We start from the raw sequence: 26,638 nt of genomic DNA, 5'->3' as shown, positions 1-26,638 counted from the left end.
TCAGTGTCTGACGTCTGACGTCTGATGTATAGAGTGTAAACAGAAAGGGAGACAGGACCGTCCCTTGAGGGGCCCCCTTGCTGCCCACCACAATGACTGAGACTGTGTTCTACAGCCAAACATACTTGATTATGGCCACTTTAAGAATAAATGCAGAAGCATGAATTAAAAAGTACTTAAAGCACCAAAATAAAGGTACATTATGCAACAGAGGCGATACAGTACCGTATGTTGTATTGGGTTTATGTTGTACTGTAAGTGACATTGTAATGTTTTAGCTGGCTGAATACTTAATACTTTGGGTCGTTTAATCTATAGCTGTATTTTATAAGTGTCATGCATGGTTTTTTGGTTATGCTTTGTTTTTTGATAGTCCACGTGCCATGTTCCATGTTTGTCCCTCATGTGTTTTTCATGTTTTAAGTTCAGGTTTATGTCATGCCTTGGTTCGCTGTCTTTTGGTTTTTGAGTCCTTGTGTCATGTTCCATGTGTGTCTTGTTTCCATGTATTATTTTTCAAGGTTTTTGTCATGCCCTGTTTTATTTTGAAGAGTGCCACTTCCCCTGTGTGTCCTGTTTTCATGTAACTTTGCTTTTGGTTTTCCTGATTGCTTTCTCCCTCCTGATGTGTGTCACCTGTGTCTCGTGTCTATTTAGTCCTTGTCTTCCCAGCCATTGTTTGTCAGAGCGTTTGTGTTTGTTCCATGTCATGGTAGGATCATTTTGATTCTGATCCAACATGCCAGCCAAATAACACAGTTGCATTAATGACTGTCTTCACTAAAACATAATAATCACATGTAAAAGACAGTTATAAAGCTTTTACCTAGTAAAAAAACATTTGCAACCTTTTAAAATGTACACAGTAATGTGTCAGTGGCATTTCTATTATTACAATCCACACATAGCCAAATGCAATTAAAAATAACTCTGTATATTATTGGTAAACATGAATATATGATGGGTAAAAAATAATACCAGAATTTTTACAACCATGTCAGTCTCAGTGATTTATTATGATTAATTACACTGCAACCTCTGCTGGGACCTCACTCTGACAGCCTGAAAAGTGGTTTTTAACTCTGAAGTGGCTGAGCAGAGGTGGAGACGAAAAAGAAAAACAAACCTCAGCTGTGCAGCCAAACTCTCCCTGTAGTTTCTTGTCTCCAAGTAGAGTAAACTGCTGCTGCTGGTTACAGTGATACACAATCATCAGCAGGTTTAAAGATTTGATGGCCTGATGTGGCAGTAAGGTAGGAAACTGGACAAGATATCCCTTTAGTACTCAACAAATGCGCAGTCTTTCCAATGTGAGTGCCAGTAATTTTTCATATATTACAGCGATGATGTGACAGGCCTTTGCTAGGGCCAGTACGTCATCATAAAAGCTATTCAGTGAAAGCCCGATAGCACAGCAGCACACGGGGACCCTCTCCATCTACTAATAAAGTGCACATTCACTGGTCATGGAATTTGGTGTGTATATGTGTGTGTGTGTGAGGGGTGAGTTATAGTAATGGTCCTCGAGTGGCAAGGGAGTCTTAAATGGTGCTCTTTCAGAAGATAGACTGGCATCTGCAGGGCTTTAGCTCTCTCACACACACTGCATGTGTGCACACTTCAGATGTGATATTCGGTAATATATAATAATGCAACTTCTGCTTTAAAGAGCTCTGAGGCACTCCACGTGTTATATAGACCTTGTACATTTTCCCACAATGCCATTGTTAAGTGTAGTCATGAGACCATGCTTTCAAGGGCGTTTTCCACCTATGAAAAAGAGTATAAAGACACTAGAAGGGTAACATCCCAGAACGTGGTGGGGGCTGTTGCTGCTTTGTGTGCGCTTAGACAGGACATCTTACTGTGTGGAAATAAGCACCATCATCATCTACAGTTTGGGATTTATAGCCTGGGATCTCAAAAGTTTTTTCTCACTTTGAGAAAGGAATTAGGACAGCGATTTTGTGTGTGTGTGTGTGTGTGTGAGAGAGAGAGAGAGAGAGAGAGAGAGAGAGAGAGAGAGCAATTCGATACATAGTAACTCGAGGCAACTCAGTGTGCAGCAGCAGCTGCGTTTCTTTCTTTGACTGAAGATGGGAAACCCTCTTCTACGGCGTCGCCTGCATGCAAATGGAGTCGACCGGCACAGAATAAGGCTGGGTTAAACACACTCCTCTGCAGCCAACACTTGACTTTGAGGGGAGAGGAGCTTTTCCCTGAGTCCGGGGTACAAGTCCTCCTCACTGACACTTTTCCAGAGCCTCCACACAGGCTCACACAGGTGACAGGTGACACCTCACCGCCCGTATTGACGCGCTCGGAGTGAGTTTTTTCCAACCGGGGGGTGCGCTGCGTGACGCCTGCCGCTCTTATTTTGACGTGACACTTCTCTGCTGTGTGCATATGTGGCCACAACATGACGCATGTGCGCATTTAGCTGTTTTTCAAACGACGTGGTTCTGGACGCCGGACTGATGCGCTCTCGGACAAGTTTCCCTGCTGATTGGTATGTTTCTCATGTCCGACTGGGTTAACTTGAGCGTTTCTGTGTAGAGTCACACAGAGCCGAGCTCGGTGCAGAAGTTGGTTGGGGATAATAATAACAACAGAGCGGAGCGCAGTGGAGGGGAAAACAGGTGACAGCGGCTGAATTTACTACCAGCACCATCGGCACCATCTCCGTGTGAGGATCCAAACTGCGGGGGACTGCTGCCGCTCACTCCTCTTCCTCTGTACACACTTCCAGTTTTTGTAGAAGCCAGCCAGTGAATTTCAGGTCCTGAAACCACAGCTGCGTAAACTTGGCCAGATCTGGTGACATTGTACCCTCTGCGTGTGTGTGAGCGTGTGCGTGTGCTGAGCAGCCTGGATGGATATGCGGCTCACCGAGGGAATTTGAAAAGCAAGGGGGATTACTATCAGTCCGTCTCCTATTATAACCTCAAAATGGATGCCGACGACAGGCTGTGGAGACGCCAGTGGATTAGCCACTCTTCCGCTGATCTGCGAGACATCTGAGCGGCTGACGCGTTCAAAGTTTGGATAGTCTAAAAGGCTAAAGGTGTAGGATGCAGTCTGGAGTGAAGACGCTCTCCGCAGGTGGAGGTGCGTCACTCTGCTGCCTGCTGCTCCTCTGGCTCATCTACTCCCATCTGCTCAGAGAGGGTAAGGACAATTCTCGCTTTTTATTACTTTGTCAGCAGCACCATTGTCTCTGAGGGCTTCTTATTGGGATGCAGCTGCGCATGATATGGTCACATCCTGTGATCCAGAGGAGAAACCCCCAGTAATGTCCAATAAAACACACTGCAGGGACTAGTAATGTGTCATTTATAGTGACCTTGTTGTACCTGGTGTTATTTTCGGAATACGATCTGCTGTAGTAGTCCTGTTGCTGCTGTATGATACTGAGCATAAGATACTGACCTAACACAGTATTTAATTTCATTTTGTTGAGGAGCAGTATAATATTACCATGAGGTTGTACTAAGTTATGGTGACCATCCTCTTTTAGGACATTTTTAAAGTTTAAATGATTGAATTTTGAATTTTATTTTTGAATAGCTTTCCCCTCATGGCCCAACTAACCTCAGAATTTTCCTTAATCTGCTGCAGGCTCTCTGCTACCTTGTGCAAAAATAATTTTGCAAAGCAGAATTGAGCTTCAGGTGAAAAAGCAGCACAGTTTGCTTGTTTTAGTTCCTGGTGCAGGCAGGGAAAGGGCCTCCTGCCTTCATAGCTTTATAATTTCACTTGGGTTAAGGCTATATCCATCCATGCCATGCTTTCCTTTTGAATAATACATCCCCTGGCGCAATTACACCTTCACCCTGACACAGAATTGAAAGCAAAAGGATGTTTCCCTGCACTTCATTGGCTGCTGTCCATGACAAAACATTTTGGATTCCAGTGCTGTCAAAGACCCAGAGAACGGGCTTAAAGCACTGGAACTTGTTGGGAGATGTTGAACACTAAGTTTACAGATTAGATCTTTTAATCAAGCATTGGCCAGCAGCATAATTACCGCTGTGGAGGAGGGATAGTGTCTACATCAATGTCTTTGGCAGCTTGCCGGGAACAAAAGTAGACAGTGATGTGAAAAATGAACTGCCTGTGCACTGAAATGTGCTCTCTTTGCCTTTAATTTGCAGTCTCCAAAAATGCTGCTGTCACCAGCCTCTTATTACCAACCCTGAACCATCTCCCAAGCCTCTGCATATTATCTGAGGAGTTACAGCAACCCCCCCCCCCCCCCACCCCTCCCCCCAGCCATTTATTATTGATTCATTTTCATCTGAAAATGATGTCATTAGGTTGTTATTGTATAAAATTGTTCAATCAGTCTCTTGACTCTCTTTACTACCCTTGATATTTCTGGAGTGAACAGATTCTCCAGGGTTTGGTCTGATAGTGAAAACCTCTGGATACGATTTGAGCTTTGACATGCTCCGTGTGTCACTCACTCCTCTCTCCAGCTCTGACCTGAATTTTAAGAATGAGGCACGTAGTATTTTTTTAATCTGCACTTGTAATCTTCAGATCCTGAAACTGCCTTCTTTGACCAGTTAGTGATGTTTTAAAATTTATTCTGCCCACCACTGCTTTTTTTTCTTTCTTTCTTTCTCTTTTTTTTTTTTTTTTTGTTCATTTCATTGGCTAGTGTAAGAGTCATTTCCCATTTCGCCCATGAATTTCTGTGACCACCTCCCTCCACTTCCACCTCACTGGAACCTGAGAGCCATGTGGAAGTGAGGTTGAACTGGTGCACAGAGAGGTGAAGCGTTGTGGTGGTGCGGGGCTGCGTTGCCTCCACCCTCTCTGTAACTCATCTGTCATGGCGGCCAGGACAGGAAATCAAAGCGCAGCAGCCCTGTCCATGCACGCAATTGGGCCAGCGCCCACTAGGATGAATGTCCTGTCAGCCAGTCTCAGTGTTGCCAGTTTATTCAACAATAAATTTGGAAATGTCTGGATTTCCTCACTGGACCACAATCCAGTTCTGTGGCGTAGTCAGGGAGCAGGTTTTGTCAACCACAAACCTTTGGTCAGTGTGCATGTGTGTGTGAAGAGGAGGGTGGATGAAGCATTTTTTCCTCAGATTTGTAAGTTGGAGATGGATGTGTCATCAAATGAGCCCATTGTACATCTTAGAAGTAGAAATCCTTGAGTTCTTTGAGCTCTTTAGATGCTTAGGCAAGAACTCTATGCTGTTATGTTTTTGCGCTGCTGTTTTCACCAGAAAGGATCCGATGAAATTACTACCTGCCCAACACCAAAGGGTTAGCAACTCGCTGTCGTGGAAATTTGAACTTGTGGTTGCTAAACAGCCAGATATTTTTCTCAGGAGGTGGTGGAGATTAAAAAAAAAAAAATTCCATCAGGTGGCCAGAAAAACGATTGCAAATGAAAGTCAGTGTTGCACCCTGAGCTGAATGTGTAAATAGGTAATTGTATGCAAACCCTTGTGTTACAGCACTTTTTAAATTGCTTAATACGTTGGGTTTTCAGCGTGTCCTGCTGCCCTCAAGTGGCCAAAAAGTTTAATAATGTGGGGAATGACATCATTAATATAGCAAGATTGATCTGGATGAACCAAATAACTAATAATAACTAATCAATCGGAGATAAACTATTTAATTCATATTTTTGTGTTTGTTGTAAAGCACTTTGTAGCATTGGTTCTGTTATGTGCTATCCAAATAAACTTTATTATCATTATCATTATTACTACTACTACTACTATAAACTTGGTGTCATATAAGTACTACACACACACTGCTGCTTTTTGCAGTACATGTCACACGTCATAGCAAACATGTCACTTTGATTTGTTTGAACAATTCAATCAGTGCTTCTGAACACAACGAACAGTATCCTGAAGCTAAGGAGTAGAAACAACAATTTATCCTGTCATCCTGCTCTGCAGTACAAGCTGTCGATGGGAATGACAGCACACATTTTTTTGAAATACAGGCTGTGTCACTAAATTTTGAAGTGACTCACTGTGGCTTTACAATCAGTACAGAGCTCCATTGATGACGGACTCACACGGTCAGTCCACTCCTTGTGCTGTGGGCTCTGCAGTGTGTCTGATGTTTCCTGTCCAAATGTCATTTGCAAACCACACTGATTTTATCCCCGTAAAATATTCTGGATGCTATCATGGTTACTTTTTCCATCTTTAACAGATCAGCTTCTGTGTGGAAGACAATAAGTCTTCACGGGACAGCAGGATGATGAATTTAAAAATCTTTGGCTGGTGTCCTCTTTTAACTCAGGGAGCAGGGCCTATCCATCCAAGCATTAAACTAATCAGAGTAGCAGAGAATTACTGACTTTTTGAAGTGAAAAGGATGATTTCTATTCCAGTCTTCTTCAAGGCAGCATTAAGCATGCAAAGGGAGGCCCGCTTTGATTATGACCTTGGTTGTAAATTCTAAGCAAATCATCGAGGCCTGCTTCTATAGGTGGCGGAGCTGTAAAAGTATGAGCATCTTTATGGGACAAAATGAAAAGAATTTTTACAGCTAAATCAATTTGGCAGCACACAAAGCTCATATTTCATAGCTCCCTGAATATGAATTCTTTCAAGCCGACAGCTTTGACCTCCCTTGTGGTTGAATGTAGTGCTCTGCTCAGTGTATTTCTACATTGTTATTTTCTCTGTGGAAAGCTCTGGGCTTGAAACTGCTCCATCATTGGCAGAGTGGTGTAAATGATTTGAGCTGTGTTCCTTCAGTCCTGTGTCCTGTTCTATTTTCTGCCTGATGGCATGATCATGATATTCTGAGAGGTGCTCAGAGGTGCAGTGCTTGAATGTTAAAGCCTTAGTTCATGCAATCATGCAGTACCGTACGGTACTGAGACCATAATAATCTTCTGATGCTTTTCTCTGTGTTTGCGGTAAAACAAGGAGGACAAACTGGAGGGGGATTTGAGTGAAATTTGAAGTGAGTCGCTGTGGCTTTTACAGTCCTCTCTGCATTGCATTCAGCAGAGCTACTGTTTGCTTTTGCAAGGCATATTGTGTGTGCACTCTTTATGCCTCAAGCCTTTATTCATCCACATTTAACTGTCTTACATTGAAATATCTCTGCAGTCCAGACTGTACTGCATCACTGCAACAGAAATCTATCATAAACCACCTCCATCACGTGTACTGTACAAGACATGTCGCAGACCAGACCTAAACTACAGTGTCAGTCCGAGCAGGGGATGTATGTAAGGGGAATATAATCTATTTTAAAGCAGCCCTTGGCAATGTCACACAATGGCAACACTGAATGTTAGAGTAGTAACTTAATAAAAAAAGAACTGCAAAGACCTAGAAGTCCTGTGAAGTGACGTTAGCAAACTACACAGCCTCTTCTGCTTTCCAGTGAGAAAGGGAACAATCTTACGCTGTTAAGTCCGGCTTTCTCCCGAGGGAGCGGCATCCTACTGCTGCTAAGAGAAGTTTCAATTTGTCATTCCCTGTGGGTGGAGCAGTGCACATACCTGACATGAGAATTAAATTTGGGCAAATGGAGCACATCTCCAGCATCTCAGCTGGTGCAGCACTGTTCTCTCTTTCTTGGCAGCCTCACTGGGTGTTTCTGATTGCACAAAAATCACACTTGGCGCAGCTTTAAACAGCCCCACATTTGAATACAGTGCAAGTATACCTTTATATATATGAAAGGCTTTTTAGAGGAGAAACTCCAGCACTAAATGTCATCAGAGTATGAGGACTGCTCCTCAGAACAACAAAACGTGGACTGCCTGTAGGCCAACACAGTACTTGTTTTACTTCTTGCAGGTAATTGAGTTTCATCCTGTAATGCACACAGCACCATAATACCACACTTCCGTTTACCATCGTTCTGATTCATTTCTGTCTGCTTTAGATTAAATAGTATACTTCGCTGCCATTACAGGTCCTTTGACTTCAGCAGAGAGTTGTTTACTTGCATAAATATTGATTGGACTGCTGTAGTGGATTCAAATAGCAGGTGAAATAGTGATGGTATTCCCTTTAAACCAAGCACATTAATATAAAGCTCGTGTTTCACTGCACTCCTCTGCTGCCCTACTTGTTTAGCAGCAGAAGATCACGGTGGTGTCAGGAGGTGTATAGCATGGGGTCAGCCAAACATCTGCCTCACTCACCTGGTGTCCTATTGCATGCCACCTACTGCGCGGCACACGTCAAACGGTGTTAAGGTAATGAGATGCACTTGGCTGTGGCTGCCTTAACTAGCATATGCTCAGTCAAATAAGATTGCTGCTTGATGTCATCGCGAGCTGTTAATAACAGGCTGAGCTGTGAGATCAGAACGGGCATGAGGGGGAGATTAAATCTTAGCACTGCAATCAAAATCAGAGCAGCAGTGAAGATTAAAACCAGATAAACGTTGCTTAGATTACCTTTTTATTTACAGGATTGAGCTGATTAGCCTCCTTTTTCAGATAATGCGACACTAAATAACCGTATTATGGCAGCATTTGTGAGAACTAACCCATGTGAGCTAATGCATGTCATTGGTAGGACTGAAGTACTTAATAAATGAGTTGATTGTCAGAAAATTTAAGAATGCTTTTATTAATCAGTTAATTGCTTTAGTCATCAAGGAAAAATCAATAATGGACCTCATGCAAGAACATGTTTGTGTTCTTATTAGGCCTGAAACAATTAGTTGATTAGTTGGTCAACAGAAAAATAATGCTGAATTATTTTGATAGCTGATTAACCGTAATTCTTCAAGGAAACCCACCAAACATTCCCTACTTGCAGCTTTTAAATTGTGCTGGTTTGTGGTTTTTCTTTGTTATATGTGCTGATAAACTGATGGTTTTGGGGGGTTTGGAGTGTTATTGGGACTAAACAAGTAATCTGATATCATCACTTTAGGCTTTAAGAAATGGGCATTTTTCACAGTTTTCTGACATTTTAAAGATTAAACAATTTATCACTAAATTGAGAACTAATCAGCACATTCAATGATAATGCAGACAGCCATTCTCTTAGTCTATCTTTTTCCGTGAGGTTTGCTCATAAGAGCCAGGCTCAGCAAACCCTTTTAACTCCTTTTAACTTGATGAAGGCCATTTGCATAGGTACACAGGCACTCATCACTTATTCAACACCTCCAAATGGCTAAAAGGCTACTCGATCCTCTCTGTGTGTGAGAAAGTGACATTCAGAAGAAACATCGCCCAAGTTCAAATAAGAATCTTACACCTTAGAGCTCCTCATCAGCAGATGAAAACATAACAAGCACAGTGGTGTCAGAAGTCATATTAGAGTGAACATGGTGTCCTTGTCCATGACTGAGATGGAAGGCAGAAGTCATGACAGGCAAGAAGATAAAATACATTTCATTAAAGGTGATAAGACACTCACTCACATCAAATTGAGTCAATGTGAATAAATGAAATACCTCTGATTAAACTAAATGAATGCAAACTTAAATATAAACCTTATGTATTTAATTATTACATATAATGTTAAAGGAAACTTTTACATAAACATAATATTTTAGTCAAGTGTTTTATTATTCAAGCATTATATATGAGAGTATAATATGTTTCAGTTTTGTGATTCTGTCCCCTGTAATCTATCAGCTCGACAGGTGAGGATTTGCTGCCGTAAATTTTTTTGGTTTTGGACTGTTGCTCAGACAGAACAGTTTTTCACCATTAGACATTAGGCACCATTTGACATTTGGTTCAGGTCACTGATTAATTGTATGTTTCTCCACTGCCATTGGTATGTGAGTGTGTTAATGTGTGTGAGAATGGGAGGCTTTACAAAGCACTTTGTCTTGCTCAAGTTGAATGGCAGTTCATTTGAACAGTTCAGTTACTCCATAATCGATAATGACAGTGATCATTAGGTTCAGTCTTAAACACAAGGCTTCACAGCGTAAGTCTAACCAGCATGAAGTAACTGTATGGACAGAGGAACTGTGGTGATATGGAGACATAAGAAGTGCTCATTACCGATTAAAATTTGATAAGTGCAGCCACTGCAAATCAATTTTGACTGATTACCTGCACCATTAATATTTATGACATTCATACAATGTTTTAAATCTTCCATAAAAGATGAGTCGAATTCGTATCTGAATTGATGCATGTTAATATGATTGTCATGCTCTCTAAACTCGGGCTTGGTTGGCAGCCCTATTTTCATCCTTGAGAACGGCACTTCTATCAAGACAGAAACATACAATAGAATGAAGATAATCGCTCAGACTTATTATTGTATGCCAGGGTAGTGATTAGAGCCTGATTGGCTCTCTCAGGGAAAAACCCTTAGATTCATTGCCAGGAAGTGTAAGGCAAGGCAGCACCAAACAGCGCTGCACTATAGCTGTGTCTTTATGGAGAATAATACCAAATACAATACATATTGTCATGAATAATTAACTGCAACAGCTTTACAAGAAGTGGAATTTTTAATAAATATGGTTCAAAACTGTGGTTTGCAGAGGCGCACTTTGCAATAAAACATTGTAAAATCTCACTTCCATCTTTAGCAGCCTGCAAGTAATTACAATCTATAAAGGAAGATTGTTTTAATATGGAAATGGGATCTTTGTCATAGTTCATTCAGTGCAGTCTGTCATATAATTTTATGACAAATTCCCTGAGGAGAAACAGAGCAGCTCCCAATCTGGTTGCACTTGCATGGGAGCACCGCGGAGCTGTATCTGTTCTGTTTGTCTGTTAAATGTGATAAACGTATTTTATCTGTTAGGACTAACTACTGATGTATCTGTATAAGCTTAAATAAAGAGTCAAACTAGAGGAAAGATAAGCTAGAATGAAGGGAACTGATAGAGAACAATAGAGAGCTGGAATGGATTGCTAGATATTAAGAAGATAGAAAGATGATAATTGGTGGTTTTCTGTATAGAGTTGTATAACCTCATCATGCTCACCGGTTCTCCATCCGGAAATGACACACGCTGAATCAGTGGAACACTGTGAAAGCAAGGGTGGACTCCTGGCAGCTTATTTCAGGCAGAGATATTCAAATATTTGTGCATCTGTACTTTGGTGATCTGCAGTGCCTCTGATCAAAGCGCTGATGTGTAGAGCATAGACTCGGCTGTCTTTGCTGTAAGCTGTGCGTGTGTGATTGAATCCCCATGTGTGTATGCGCTGCCACTTTGCACTTGTACAGTGTTGTGATTCAGCGATATGGTCATCAGACTGCCAGTCAGTGCTGAGTGCCCGTTCCCGTGCTCCGTATCGGCTTCATGTAGCCCTCTCGATGTCGTTTCTGACAGCCCGGATGAGGACGTGGTGCCATCCTTCACTTGGCATACTTCTCGCCTCCGTAGCCGTTCTCGCATTTCATCATGTGAAATAGAGACAAGGCCAAGTGTCTTCATGCTGCTGACTGACATGACCCCCCTGTCATATGAATTAACTCCTGTATGTATGATGGAGCTCTGTCTGTAGAGCTTAGGGCACTTTACAAAGTGCCCCCCACCCGCACACAACGCAACTCACCACTTCAACGTCCCCCTCTGCTTCACTATCCTCCACCTTGAGGCTCATTGCATGAAGCCCATTCATCTGCTCAGTGTTGAAACATGGCAGAGAGCACTGATATGCAATGGCACCTCTGTCCTCCAAGCAACCACCAAGTATACAGGCACTCGCCTCAGCAAAAAGAGAGCAGAGGGTGGGCCGAGTGGAGCGTAGTGGGTGGGGGAGGGTGGGCAGCAAGGTCTTATATTATGAAATAAAATATGTATAGCAATTTTTTGTAGAGATGATCATGTTTTATGACTCCAAAGACAGGGGAAGGTAATAATTTTATGTAAAAAACACACCAATCTTATAAGCTTAAATCACAAAGTGTGGCTGCCACTGAGACTGCCAGCCACTGGTCCATTGTTGAGATATACATTTGTCCTGTGTGTCCGGGCCAAAGTTTGGTGTTGAGCGTAGTTACCGTTGGGGAAAAACAGTTGAATAAAAGTTTTAAGCCTGTCTAGTATGGACCAGAAGCTGCTCTATAGTAGGCGTGTTCTTGTTGTGATGGTGCTGGAGGAAAGCTCATTGAGCATTGATAATGAAAAAAGGCTCAGCTACAATGATAAGTGTGTTAAAGGAATTGTCTAACATTTCTGTAATTACACATCTGCATTAGAACAAAAATTGATGCCATTCTGTCTGTCCGTTCTTAGCCAAATTACCACAAACCTGCTGACATGCAGTACATCTGGGTTTAACCTGTACTGTAATTGATGGGCATTTAGTTACACTTAGTACACAAAGACTTGCAGTTACTGGTTTGGGTATCAAAATATTTTTTTGCCCCAAGTGGTTTAAACCACCAACGCCCAAGAGACATTTTGTTGCTAAATCGAAGGTCACAGGGTCAACATGACAAGTAGGAATAACTATCTGCAATATTTCCAAGATGTCTTGCTTTGAAACTCAACAGCTTCTGAAACTTGGAAGTCTCAGCACCTGCTGAGGTAATTTTATGAGTCATTTGTGTTGATCAACAACCCTTTCAACCTTTGCCATTATTACAGCCATTTCATGCTGTAGAGCACTTAGCGTCTCACTTAATGAACCTTTCAAGAACTGGAAACAGCAGTATAAAGGAGTGATGGTTAGTGAATGGTAGGGATTGACCTTACAGGTACTGCAGCACAGACTCTTGTCTAATCTACCCTCACTGAGCTGATTTTATTTTGGTGCCAGCCTGAATGTCTTCACCTGGCAGCATTCCATGCAATAGAGAAAAGAAGCAAGAAACTGTGTTGCTTTTTCCACATCATTAAAAAGGTGAAATAAGTTCCCCCTACATTTTTCAATACTCAACTGTTCAACCTAGAGCAGATAAGTTGTGATATACTTATTTAACTTAACATTTATATTGCACTTATAAAGAAATGTGCTGATTTCAGGTTGAGTCTGAACCTGAATCTCAAGGTATCACTGTGCAATAATCCCCCATTTCCTAGTGCTATACAGTAACTTTTTTTACTGCTAATAAATATCGTGTGTGTGTTTGTGTGTGTGTGTGTATCATGTGTTTTGTATAGTGTCTTTTAAAAAAAAGGGATGTAAATATCGCCATATATATTTTTACCTGACCTAACTGCATCTTTACTTTGCTGTCCTTGTGCTGCTGTGATAATGTGAATTTCCTCAGTGTGGGACTAATAAAGGCCTGTCTCATCTTATCTTATCTTACTTTGAGTCACTTTTAGTTTTACAGTTCTTGTGTGAGACTGCAGCAAACCTCCATTTTGATTTTAAGTGACAAATGTGACAGAGAAAGTGTATGATCTATATATTGTACATTGACACATCTGGTCCTCCAAATGTGTTTCATCAAACAGCGACAGTTTAAGCAGTATATTGTGATTAAAACTTGTTTATGTATCAAAAAAAAGACTATTAAATGTTAATAATGCCCCTCAAATACACCAGGAATGCCTAAATAAAAGACAATTAAATATGTTCCCTGGTGTTTTCAAATAATTTACCCAAACACATCTGCTGCCTCAACAAGTGTTCAGTCCAATTGTCAGTTACAAAAGGGCACTCATAGGGTTCATTTAATAAATGTTAACATCACAAACACAGCCCTTCTTTTGATTGCCCAGTTTTTATTGTGATGCAGTACACCTGATTATCATACATGAGTTGCAGTGCATGAGCTCTGGGCACAAAGCTCATCTATTCATCCTGACAACAGTTTGGCAGAGCTGTACTGAATGCTGAGCAGCTGTGGATGTTGTAAATTTATCCCTTATTGTTAGAAAATCTTAAATTAATTAATCCAGACTCACTCAATGTTTTAAATAAACATGATTCAAATTGTAATAGTTTCATCATGCAGTTTGCCATGCAGAAGTGTTTTGTTAACCTTTTTATCTACCGTGACGTGAAGATGTCAAGATGATGAGCAACATTTATTGAAGAAATCTTTTCCCCTTTCCACAAGTAGTCCACAGTAGCCCTTGTGAGTTGCGGGTTTCTCCAGTTTGTGTAATTAAGTTAAAAATCACATTCTGACAAATCTGATACTCAATAAAACTGCTAAATCACAGGTTCCTGGCCAGGGAGTCATCCATCAATTTGTAATGCCTGGAGAACTCTGAAGTAATTCTCTGTGCTTGGATAGAAGTGTGAGAATAGCTCTCCCAGAGCCCGACAGAGGTTTCTGAGCACAGTAATCATCACCTTAAGACATTCTGTCCATTTGCCATTTCAGTAGAGCTTAACTTGGCTTGCAAATTGGTCTGTTGCAGTAGCACGGTGACCGGCAGCCACTGCCACACAGTGGGCCATGTTTCATTACCTTGTTCAATAGTCAAGTCAAGAATACAAACTCCTGACTTATTTTAAGATGCATTTTAAACCATAATTTTGATGGCCCCAAAAGTAAAAGAGATTTTAAACAGAGGACATACTGATCTCAAACACTATATTTAATATAAAGCAGCCCCTTGACGCTGTACTTGCTCATAATGACAATGTTCACCTGTTTATGTCAAGAAAGCATATTGTTTACTGTGTTCATGTTTACCATTTTATTTAGCATGTTAGCATGCTAATGTTTGCTAATGAGCATTAAGCACGCAATGCAGCTGAGACAGTCCTTAATTTTCCAAGTCCTTGCCATAAACCAAAGTGTCAGACAAGGTGTGATTTAGACCTGGTGATGATGTCAGATAAAATGTCACTCCGTCAGCAAAAAGATAACTTGTGGTCCTCAGGGGAGCATGACTGTCTGCATGTAATTTTATGGCAATCCATCGAACAGCTGTCGAGACCTTTTGCTCAGAACCATAAATGTGAACTTCTTGGTGGCAAAAGAGGAAAATTCATGGATCACCAGAGTCTTTAGGATTTATTGTCTGGGCACCCTGAATGTCTTTACAGATGTTCACTGCAATTCAGTCATCAGTGGGATATTTCACTCTAGAACAAAGTGGTGTACAGACCAGCTGATGTAGCATGGCTAAAAATGCTGTGGCTTGCTACCAGTGGGGTTCTAAGGATGTGAAGCTGTTCTTTCTATTCATTCCTCCATCTGTATATGTGAAACTATCCCAGTATCAGAATACCTATACGAGTACTAACCAGGCTGCCATGGAATTGGCTGTGAATATTTGTTTTATTCAGAGAATCGTGTCTTACATTTTGGGAATCTGTTCACCTTAATGCTATTGCTGCCACCACCATGAGGCAACAAATATGAAAATCTAATGAAAAATCTGCCTTCACATTTTCCATGTGCACTGATGCCTACCTGAGGATGACTTCTTTTCTACACATCATGAGCTGTCGTCTCACACAACACTGGGAACAAACCTTTGTACGCAGGATATCGTCAGCAAGTCCTCCAAACTGCATCTTTCATTTGTCTTTACCTCACTAGAGTACCCAAATTAAAGTTTATTTTGGTGCCCTCCCCTGGGATGACGGCATTATTTCTCAGTGCTTTGCATAACATAACATAAAACATCTTAATAACATCTTCCGATCTCCATTACTGTGGTCTGTAGCTTGTCAGGTACATGTAAGCGTAGGTTGTTTTAGGCATTTGTAAAAGGTTATTACTGTTAAATTCTCTGATGCATTCCCATTTACGTTTATGAATTCATGCTAATAAGAGATTAATTGATTAATTCCTGTAAAAATAAAAAACACTTTCATATCTTAGATCTTAAGACTTGTGAGTTTGTTATGTTGGCAAATAGAAAATGTCCTTTTTTTGGAGAGAGCTTTAGTTTCCACAGAGTCACTATAAGCCGGCCATACATGTTAAAGCATTGAGATCAGTCACTCATCTTTATATTTTGAGACATTTTAATATTAAACTGTTTAATGCCACGCAGACTAAAAAAGGGTCTCCCTGTGTCTGGGCTGCCTGTGATATGTTCATTACAGTCTCATTATGCTAATGTGCTGTACTTTGTTTCTCGCTGTTGTGCTTGGCAGGCCAGCTAGCGGTGGGAACCTGCGAGATAGTGATGCTCAACAGAGACAGCAGCGTTCCCAGACGGACCATCGCAAGGCAGACTGCCCGCTGCGCCTGCCGGAGAGGCCAGATCGCCGGGACCACCAGGGCCAGGCCGGCATGCGTAGATGGTGAGTTGCATGACCTTTCTAGCCCTGGGAGGCCAGATTTCACAGATTCTATTCAGAGCGAGTGAAAACAACAGGTGAAATGATGGGGAAGCCAAAGGTTGAATTAATGAAAAAAGGTCCTAGATGGTCCTTAGGACCATTAGGAACAATTCAATTTTACTGTAATTTAATTCATTGAAAGTTATTGCATTTATTGTGAGTATTCTCATCACAGACAGTCTCCTCTAGCAATCATGTAATATTTTACTAAATGAACAACAAAATTATGGCTTGAGTCATGCATCCAATATTTCCCTGTATGGAGGCATGAATCCTCTTCTTAGGATTTAATTATTTGCACAGCAGCGTTGTGTCTAATCTAGAATTAGTTTCTGAGCATTTATTTGGCTGAATCAAGAGTGGCCTTTGATGTGCACAAAGTGAACACTGTATGAATGCATGACTGTGAAGTTATAGTCCTAATATTTATTCATATAAGATACAAACATAAATTTTAGTCAACAGAATGGTTTGGTGTTTTTGAAATACACTTTATTCTTTGTTACCAAGACTGAGAGAAGAAGATTGATGCCACTCTCAAGTTACAGCCGGTTAGCTTATTGTAACTTAACATAAAGCTGAAGAAGACTGTCTAATACCAGTTAACAACCCCATTGTTCTTCACAATATATCACTTGTGTACTCTCTCTTGCAAAGTGTGTATGCCTTTGATACAAATCAGTGCTTAACGCTTCAACCAGATGTTTATTCCAGGCAACAACATGATATTAGGTTTCCCACCGATAGCTTTGTAGTCGTGAGCTCCAAAAATACCAAAAAGGAATAGGAAGTGGGCAACCAACCAACCAACCAACACAATCAAGCCAGTAAACAACATTATTATGAGGTAAACAAATTACCCCCAAATGCAGTAGTGACTGGAAACTCTTTTTCTGCTTTAATTGTAAATGAATGATTATGTGAATTATACGAGCTGAAGAGCTAACCACTGTACGTATGCACAAAACAGTAGAGAAAATGCAAATCATGAGTCTGAACATGAGTGTTCCTATGCCCAGCATGTGATCAAACATGTGATGGATCATTTTTTATATTGATTCCATTGACACTGGTATTGATACTCAAAACATTTGCATAGATATTGATCCCCAGGGTGTAAGTGCCTTGGGTATTAATCTGTCCACCCCTACTCACCACAGGGACAGGATATAGAAGACTGGTAATGAATTTTAGGTTGCACAGCTCAAATCTGAAAGGGCTACACACAACACTCCAGTCCCAGTGGGAAACTAAATATAATACATCATAAACAAGATCAACAAAAATAAAACAGTAAACCACATTAGAGTAAAAATACAGCAGTGACTAAAAATACATGAAATAAACACTAATAATGGCAAGCAAAGGCATATAGAATCATTAACTCTGCTACATCATCATGGCAGGCATTTTGACATAACAGGAACATCCTGAAAAATCATAACAGGAAAGGCACAGGTGCAGCTATTAACATTAACAATAGAGCCGTTCTATTATGTGTCTCATTCCAGTAAACCAACATGTGCAATACCAAGGCGCTATGTCTGGCACACATGAATACAATACAGTCATTAGCTTACTTCAGTCAGAGACGCTTATGTGAAGGAATTGACCATTTATAGTACCTTAAGCCTCCTTAATGAACCTGTATTGGAACATTCAAACTTAAAACTGTTCAATCAACAGCACACAATAACAAGTAAGGAAATAAACATAAATAAACAGCAATAATGTCAGGTTTTGATCTCCGCACATGAATATAACAAAATTAGTTACACAGCTGTGAATGAGTCAGTCAGTGTGAAGCATACTCCCAACTGTCAGTCAACCAGCACAAGTGGAACATAATGGTCTGCCTGAACTTACACCATGCTTCATTAATTGCACCTGTGTATTCCATGTTAAAGTGTCACATGTCACAATATCGTGAAAAGGTCTATTGTAACAGGTCCTCTTTTCTTCATTAGAATATTTCAATGAGCATAATCCAGTTGAAATTCTTCAGTATATGGCTAGACCTCGGCCTGCACTGCAGCTTTTCCTCAGAATGGATGTTCAGAATATGGCGTCATTTGCTCACCACAAGAAATTAATGAAGTTATTCAGAACACAAACTATTTGTGTTCATTCATCTGTATTGCTTCATGCCACACTAATTACAACCTACTGCATGGCTGGTATCTCCTAATATCACTTAAATGTTGGGCTGAGTGCCTTGTGATATTCTCAACAGGATGAAACTATTCGTGAAGTCGGTCTAATATTTGATTGTGTGGTCAGATGAATAATGTATGTAAACTTGCCGTACAGGAAAAGTGGTTACATAACACTGAAAATGAGCCACATTTCAAGAATCAGAAAAGATGTGATGTGATTGCAACCAAGACAAATCAGAATCAGAATCAGCTTTATTTGCCAACTACATGTGACCATACCAGGAATTTGACTCCGGATTTTTCTCTCTCCTGTGCACCATACAAAATACAAAATAACAAATAATAGTAATAAAAAATGAAGAATAAAGTATTTACAAGAAGAAGAAAAAAACGAGATAAATATATATATACATGTAGTGCAAACAGTGGAATGATGTAGTGCAAACAGTGTGATGGTTCATACCAATCATTGGCAAGTTGCATTACTGATATAGTAAAATATCTAACAATAAAATAGACAGAACACCCTTATTCAAGACCGTATCACCTACCTCTAGGCAGAAGTCAGCAACCAGTGTACAAACAAAGGAAAAAAGGTTCAATAGAACAAAATGTGTGGGCTTCCTTCTTTCTCCATTAAAAGCAACTGCCAATGTAATTTGGTTGTTTAACCAGCCAATCGATAACCACTTTGTGCATCTCCCTTTTTGATGCCTCTTTGACTCCTATCTATGTGATTGGTTGTTTGCCCCCCAGTGTTTTTAATATGCTTCAACTGAATAAAGATCAGCGGTGATGGAGAATGTGTGGTGTTCATCCACTTTGTAGATAAGATTGTTATACTTTAGAGTCCTCTCTGTGTTATTGGACAGTAGAGTGATAAGACCGATGAGAGGACCGGGGGGTGACAGAGTCCATCTGCGATGCTTATTGGATCTTGCAATATCCCAATCACATGCATCAGATGCACCATTAATTCTATCATGCAGTGACTCGTGTTAGCCTCAGTCTAATAGACCTGTAGTCCCGTGTCACACATTCCCCCCACAGATTTCAGCCACCTCTCCCTCTCTACAGACGCCTCTCCGTCTCACTCAACAGATGCTAATTAACTTAAAAAGAACTATGATTACAGCAGCAGGAAATTGATTATTACTGGCTTCCCGCCGCACCACACCCTACAGTCCATTAATAGCCAGTGCATTAAATATGGAACCTGTTGCTCCCAGGCTCATTGAAAAGCTTTCTGCTGTTAGCTGAAATAGTGTTCATCATCAAGAGGCTTTAATATGGAATATCTGCATATTGTATGGAGATGCGATGCGTCTAATGCTGCCACAGTGCAGATACTATCACTGACCTTTAGCTCAGAGTCTATTCATTTACATTGGCTTTTGATGTGAATTCCCATAAATGCCCCTTCTAAGCACATAAACTAATTTACTGGCTTATAAACATGTTTGTTCATTTGTATCTCTGACTGAGGCTTTGCAACACTTCTCACTGAGCTGTTTTTAACAGAGCAAGGGCAATCTCATATAACTCTGTCACAGCAGCAACAAGGGTGGATCATTGCCTCTTTGAAATATTTGCTGACGCAACAGTTACCTTTAATGAAAGTAGAGCTATCACTGACTGACTGTATGAGTAAACCGAGTAAACCGAAGCAGGAACTCTGTCCTGATATTGTGTGTTGATATGAACTTCTGTGATTTGATTATTCCTCGAAACATACGTGATGTAGAGGCATATTTGGTTTGTATGGAGTACTTTTTTTTTCTACAGAGAATCTGAAAAGCAGTATTTCTGTGCTTCTGTCCTCAAGACCAAAACATTTGTGATTTTGTCTTGTATTTCACACCTTAAAGGTAGAAAAGCAGCTTTTGTAATATTAAACATCAAGTCTCGGCAATTGCTTACTGCCGGAGATAGTGGGAATCCAGATATTAAGTACCAATTCTGTAATTCAGAATTCATAAAACTCTAGTCATGTACGTAACTCTTATTTATAACGATTTGAAAGAAGGTAGAAAGATCAAAAGCATGAAACCAGTAGTTAGGTCAGAGATATTTGTGAGCCTTGTTTACACATAACTTCAGCATCCCTGGTTCGTTTCTGGTGGGTATCTTTTTTGCATGTTGTGGCCACTCTTACTTCCCACGTTTTCTGACTGTATCTACACTGTCACTATCTAATTAAGTTAAATGTTGTAAAAGATTAGTGCTCAGTGTCTGTGGATTAGTTTTTAGGAGTCTGCATTTGCTTGAAAAAGACCCAGAGACAGAAAACTAATCTTTGAAACAAATGTTGCCTTTTGGGGAATAGTCAAGTGTTTTCCTAAAGTTGTAATTCACAGGTGAAGCAATGCCAGAGAGAATAAATCCTTGCAATCTGTTCTCTGCACCCCATGTTTGTTTGCAGTAGTGGCATAAAGGCTGTTAATAACGTCAGATCTTTTTTTGGATGTGAAATCAGTGACAAATACTGTAAATGTAATATTGCTAAATAGGTAAGACCTAAGTGCAGTAGGCGTAACTGAAAAACTGAACCTTCAGCAAATATTAGACAACCAAAAATACACGAAATTGTTGACCTTTCAAAGTGTCAGCACTGACTTGGTATTTTGTCTGGACGTCTCAGCAACCAGGAACTGGTGAGGCATTGTGATGGCACTGATCAGTAAAGGCAGACTATTGGCCATGACTTCCCAGTAGGGGCCTGACAGCACAGAGAAGCTCCAGAATCAGCACCATGGACAGCGGGCAAGACGGATTTACTGAGTAAATTCATTTGCTCATAACAATTTGAGACGTGTCATAGATTAACACTGCATACAGTACATACAGACATTATAACTCTAACTGCATTCATTCATGTAATGTGTTCACAATGACAAAGTGATGTAATTAAGTATACTTAAATGAGTCCATAGTCACATTATAATTGTTGACTTTTGAGTGTAGTGTTGATGGACCATCTTCCCACAGTGCAGGACTGTTTAAAGGAAAGCATAAAGCAAGTCTATGAGACAAGTAAACTACACAAAACTGTTCCACTGTAATATAATGCAACAGTAGCACAAGCAGGAAGGAGCTGTAATGTCAGGTTATTACATCAGTCATGTCGGTTACACAGTGATATTCAGCTTGTTTGTTTAGCTCTTTTTGCTGTCAGTAGTCACCATAAGTTCCTGGTCATACCAGACTAAGTAAGTCCATAATGAGGCTGTAGCAGCAAAACACTGGACTGAGGAGTGATGCTTTTTACTGCCCATGAATTTATCTTCTCATCTGTAAGAGAATGAATGTTCGTTGTCTTCTTTGAAAAGTTTGATTGACAGCATTCTCCATATGTCTTACGTAATTTCCTGCTACTGCATATTAAACACGAAAACAGTTTGCTCTGAAGGTTGGCATGCAGCATATAGCTACAGAATTTTATTTGGAACACAGCGTTTATTTTGCCCTGAGCTGCTGTCCCTACCTGACCTTTGTGAATTCTAAATTAAATGAGTGGGCAGTAATGGATCAACCTATTCACAAGTCTGTTCAACTGCATTTGCAATATTTCAGATGCTGCTGCCTCAATTTTTAATGAAACTCACAGAAATTACACATCTGAACACAGTGTTCAAGCCTTCCCACTGCCAGTTATAGTGATTGGCATGTTGGTGGGGGAGAGGATTAAAAGTTGGAACTGAAACTTTAATAAACATCCTTTTGCAAAACACACAAGCATTGCTGCATTTTTAACTTATCTTAAAGACCGTTACTTTAAATGCCATATTGGATTTTCCACCATTCTGACTCCTGCTGCAGTAGCAAGGAACAGAGGCTAATGCACATGATCATCAACCTTGTTTTCTGTGAACAGACTGGTGCTAATGCTACTTTTCACCCTGATCAAGTACTACACTGTTTGATGTTTGACCATGTTTGCAAATGAGTGTATCCAGGCAGTGATGAAGAAACTCATTTGTGCAGTTATAATCACCAGCAAAAGCTCCTGGATTTCAGTTCTCTTTGCTGTTTCCTGTAATGAACAGAAAGTAAAATCCAAGGCTTATGTATGATGCAGCCTTTGGGACATTTTCAAATTTATAACAGTCTGCAGCTGGTAGCTCAAAGAAGACAAATGGACAAATATTTTTATCTCCCTTGCCATCCTGCTTGTATTTGCTCTCCCATAATGACATACCAACAAGCAGTGCCTAACTTCCTAAGCCTCACATTGAATAAAGTTTGTCATATGTGAGCTACCTAAGAATGTACGGACTGATTGGCCCGGATAGCAGCTGCATCTTTGGAACCGTATGACATGCTTACTCATTGTTTGTTTTAATTCATTGAACTTTTTCTCATTATGCATGCTGTGTGTTCCTCTGCAAAAAAACCTGCTTTTGTTAGTCTTTTTCAGGACATTTCAAGCTTTTTTTGCCCTCTTTTTGTGCTGCAGTGTGTCACTGTTGTCAAGGTTTAGACTGCACACTGTACACAGGAGGATTATGTGCTTTTCCTTGCTTGTCTCCCTGCTCTCACTCTAATCTGCTCCCCGACTCCCTCCCGCTCCCTCTCCCTTTCTCTGCTTGGCCCGTTGTTGCCATGCCACCACATCAGACTGTAATCGTATGAAACTTGATGGCCACCATGATAAGAGTGTGCAGGCTGCAGGGAGACTGTTTATATGCTGGCTGCAAGCTGCCGCTTTCACACTCAGTGAAATGATTACTGACACTAAATGAGCAAAAAAGTGATGGTGAAAGGAGATTAAGCAAAACTAAAGCTTCTTTTAGATTTATCATGCATATGCACTATTGAGAATTTATTTCCTCGGCTACACAGAGAACCAGGTCTTGCTTTAAGAATTAATATACATTTGAACATATCCCCCTGTTGTCTGATCTGCTCACATTCCAATTTACTATATAGTATACATGTCACATCACTAATACTGTACAACAGTGCAGACATGTAGTTCATCCACTCAAACAGAAATACCGTGTTCATTCAACGCTTCTAATCGTCCCCTTTGTCAGTCGCTGTTAATCTTCCTCCACTGACATGCCGCACTTCTTGACCAGATGTGCCACAATACACATCTTCCAGCGGCTCAAACGGCACAATCTCTGAGTTTTAATTTGCAAAATACATGGAGTGCACTTTCATTGGAAGTTTAACAACAATTACAAAGAAGTGGAAAGGAAAAGCTATTGTAAATAAACAGTGATTGGCCATTATTTGAATACTGGCTTTCATTTGATAATTTACAGTATGCTCTTTTAAACCTCCAATGTATCACCAGCTCAACACCATAAAATAGCCTCTCAGTTTCTAATCAATGCAGCCTAGATTTTCTGTCCATGTGAACAACAGTGAAAGTGTTTTCTATCCCCAAAATGTTGCAGAGAAACAAATTAATTTGAAATAAGATAATATACAACATATCATTATCTCAATAACAGTGTTGTGTTTTGCTCAAAGCAACATTTGTAAATCAGCAGGACAATGCATTATCTTTTTAGAAGTTATAAGTCATTATATGAATCCTTATTACTATTTGACTGAATGACACTCAGTGATTGCTCAATGGAATTCACTTTATCTTGGTAACTTCCTTGTCTGAATCCACCATGATGATCTCTACTGAATCCCTACAATCAGTTCAAACATTACATTGCTAGAAATGCAAAAAAAAAGCAAACCCATTTTGAAAACAAATCCAAAATGATGTAACAGAAAAATCTGAGTGATTCAATTCAACAGCTTGCTCATCAAAACACACAGCTTATTATGAAATATAGAGTCAGATGTAGCTTGGCTGCCCCTAAAATGTGTTTTTCTGTTGTCGTAATTAGAACTGAAAGACCATCAGGCCTCTGGTAGCAGGATGTCCTGTGTAGAGGACAGAGGGATGAAAATCTGGCTGCTACAAACTCATCCATGATTGGAGCTTAATTAACATCAGCCAGAAAGCCTGTAAAAACCTGTTACAGTTTTTTGGTGCCCAGCTAAGCTATCAGGTAATCTCTCTTTTTTTTTTTCTTTTCTTTTTTTTAATTAAAATTAATTAATTTAATTTAATTAAATCAGCAGAAGAGACACACACTTTATTGTTTTGCTTATTCACGCTTCCTTTTATGTCGTCTTTTAACTGCAATGAACACCCGGTTGGTGTTTTTTTATTTTTAGCATGAGAAACTGTCACTAAAATTGTCTTTTTTAGTTCTTGTCCCTTATCTGAATACATTTTAAACGAGCTGCCTGAGGGTTTAGTAAAAATTTGATGTTATTTTTTGCTTCTGCAGTGGCAGTATTTCATCAGAATAACAGTGTGCCTGGTGTAGGACTCACTGCTGTACCTCCTGTCCTGCTCTGAGTCTCGTCTGGCAGTGCTGTGTTGTGCTGGGCAGGGCAGGGCAAAGTTTGGCACTGTGCATGGGGGGGACAGATGGTCTTACATGTGATCGAGTTGGAGGTCCAGAGCTGTACCCCAGCAGGGACCCTGGCAGCTGACAAGCTTGGCCTGACGTCCACTGTCCCCGGGTGGGACTCAGACAGTGACAGCAACAAGGACGGGCCACCCAGGTGTGAGCCAGGCACAGGGACTCTAACTGTCTCTCTCTCTCTCTCTCAAGCACTGCAGCCAGCTGTTTCACCTCTGCTGCTGCTGCCACAAACAGGAAAACATGTTTGAACATAACATAAAACAGGTACCTACCATAATGAAACCATAATGCCAGGATGGACATGATAATTCTCAGCCATTTGCACCAGCTGAGTGATCCAACAAGCCAGTTTTATTACAATAGCAGCGTGTAAAAGATCCCTTGAAATGAAATATAGCAGCAGACAGATATTTTCAGACAGCTACAGCTCAGAAGCTTAAAGTCTGCACAGAATGCTGTTGATGTCTGTGTGTGGGTGGTTGTGCCATATAAGCTTTTAAATATATCACCAATTGTGTGTGCCAGCATTTTGGACAGATAAGTTTGATGGATAGAGACAGGCTGAAGCCAAATTGCAGCGATGCTGTTTTGTTGCTGCTTGTGCTATTCACGATGTCATTGTTGATGAAGTTATCACAGCAACACTCTCAACCCAGCCAATGCTGTGCAACTGCTCAGCAGCTTACAACACCAGGAAAGTCATGATAGATCAAGTCACACTCTCGTGGATGACATTGAAGAAGTAACAAGGGCAAGCTATCGAGTGCCTGGATACTGTGGCAGCAGCTGAAAGACGCATTTATTTTAGCCAACCTTCACAACTCTGGGCTGGCTGGGCTGATGCACTCCACGGTTAGTCAGCACTCCCGCCGCTTTGCCAGCTCAGCTTTTATTCCGTGCCCTGGAAATTGAGTTTTGCTGGCCCTGTAATGTACTCAAAACTACATCTGCAACTGACTGATAAATCTACGCATTGTTGAGCCTGACGGATGGCTGTGAAAATGAAAATTCACCACGGCATGTTGCTGTGTCAGGAGGAAGGTCACTTTAGATTTTCCCCTGCTCACTGAGGGATCTCTGCTTGGGGTGAAACTGAAATGGCCATTTTGTCTCAGACTGGAGTCACGATGCTTTAATATTTTCTTAAGCTTGTTCAGTTCAATGAGATGACAGGTATCTGGATTGTTTTGTTCCGCTGTTGTGTCTCCTATAGCTGCCTGACTATGTGAGGGCAGCCTGAAAAAACATGTGTCAACAATATCTATTATTTGTTGAGGGAGAATAGCTTTATATCGACAGACCAGTAATTTTGTCTCTGTGTGTGGTTACATACATAAAGCTGCTGTTAAGCCGGCTTGATAAACACCACAAAATGACAGATCTTTATTGCAGTGCAGCAGCTGGGGTCTGACACTCAAAAGACCAATCTCTGATTGTTAACAAGAGCCGGACCAGGAATACCTCAAAGCAAAATGTCACAAGGCCTCCCTTTCCACACCTCTTTACTCTCCGTCTCTCCCGCTCCCTCTCTGTTCCGCCCTCAGCTCTCCTGTGGACGTTCGACGAATTGTAGTTCCTCTCTTTCAATTTGCCGACCATGTTACCTCGTTCCACAATGTGCTGCCCCAGGGGGATTGTGGGTAGGCAGGAGCAGTGGCCCCGGCCAGGTCCACAGAGAGCCGATAACCTTTCAGTGTTGCTTTAGCACGCTGTGTAAAGAACAATCAGTGCTTATCGCCGTCGACTACAGTCGAATGCTAATTCGATGTCGTGCAGACAGACTGTCGAGGGAGAATGAAAGTGTCACTAGCTTTCACTGTGTCAATCTGATGTCTCCAGCAGACACATAATGTGAAAAAGACTGAAGCTACTGTATTT

At 40.7% G+C, this 26,638-nt stretch overlaps 1 protein-coding gene across 2 annotated transcripts in view; it reads left to right on the top strand.

Moving 5' to 3' along the window:
- The first annotated feature begins 2,335 nt into the window (after nucleotides 1–2,335).
- The window catches only part of tafa5l (TAFA chemokine like family member 5, like), a 45,193-nt gene continuing 20,890 nt past the window's right edge, over nucleotides 2,336–26,638 (top strand). For both annotated transcript variants that reach the window (XM_046397796.1, XM_046397797.1), the window contains exons 1-2: nucleotides 2,336–3,168; nucleotides 15,970–16,119. In XM_046397796.1, the coding sequence (XP_046253752.1) occupies nucleotides 3,072–3,168; nucleotides 15,970–16,119 (247 nt within the window). In that variant the 5' untranslated portion in view covers nucleotides 2,336–3,071. The remainder of the gene's footprint in view (nucleotides 3,169–15,969; nucleotides 16,120–26,638) is intronic.

Source organism: Scatophagus argus, chromosome 8 (assembly GCF_020382885.2).
Source record: "Scatophagus argus isolate fScaArg1 chromosome 8, fScaArg1.pri, whole genome shotgun sequence".
Taxonomy (NCBI): Eukaryota; Metazoa; Chordata; class Actinopteri; family Scatophagidae; genus Scatophagus; species Scatophagus argus.
This window is presented reverse-complemented; position numbering and strand designations above follow the sequence as displayed.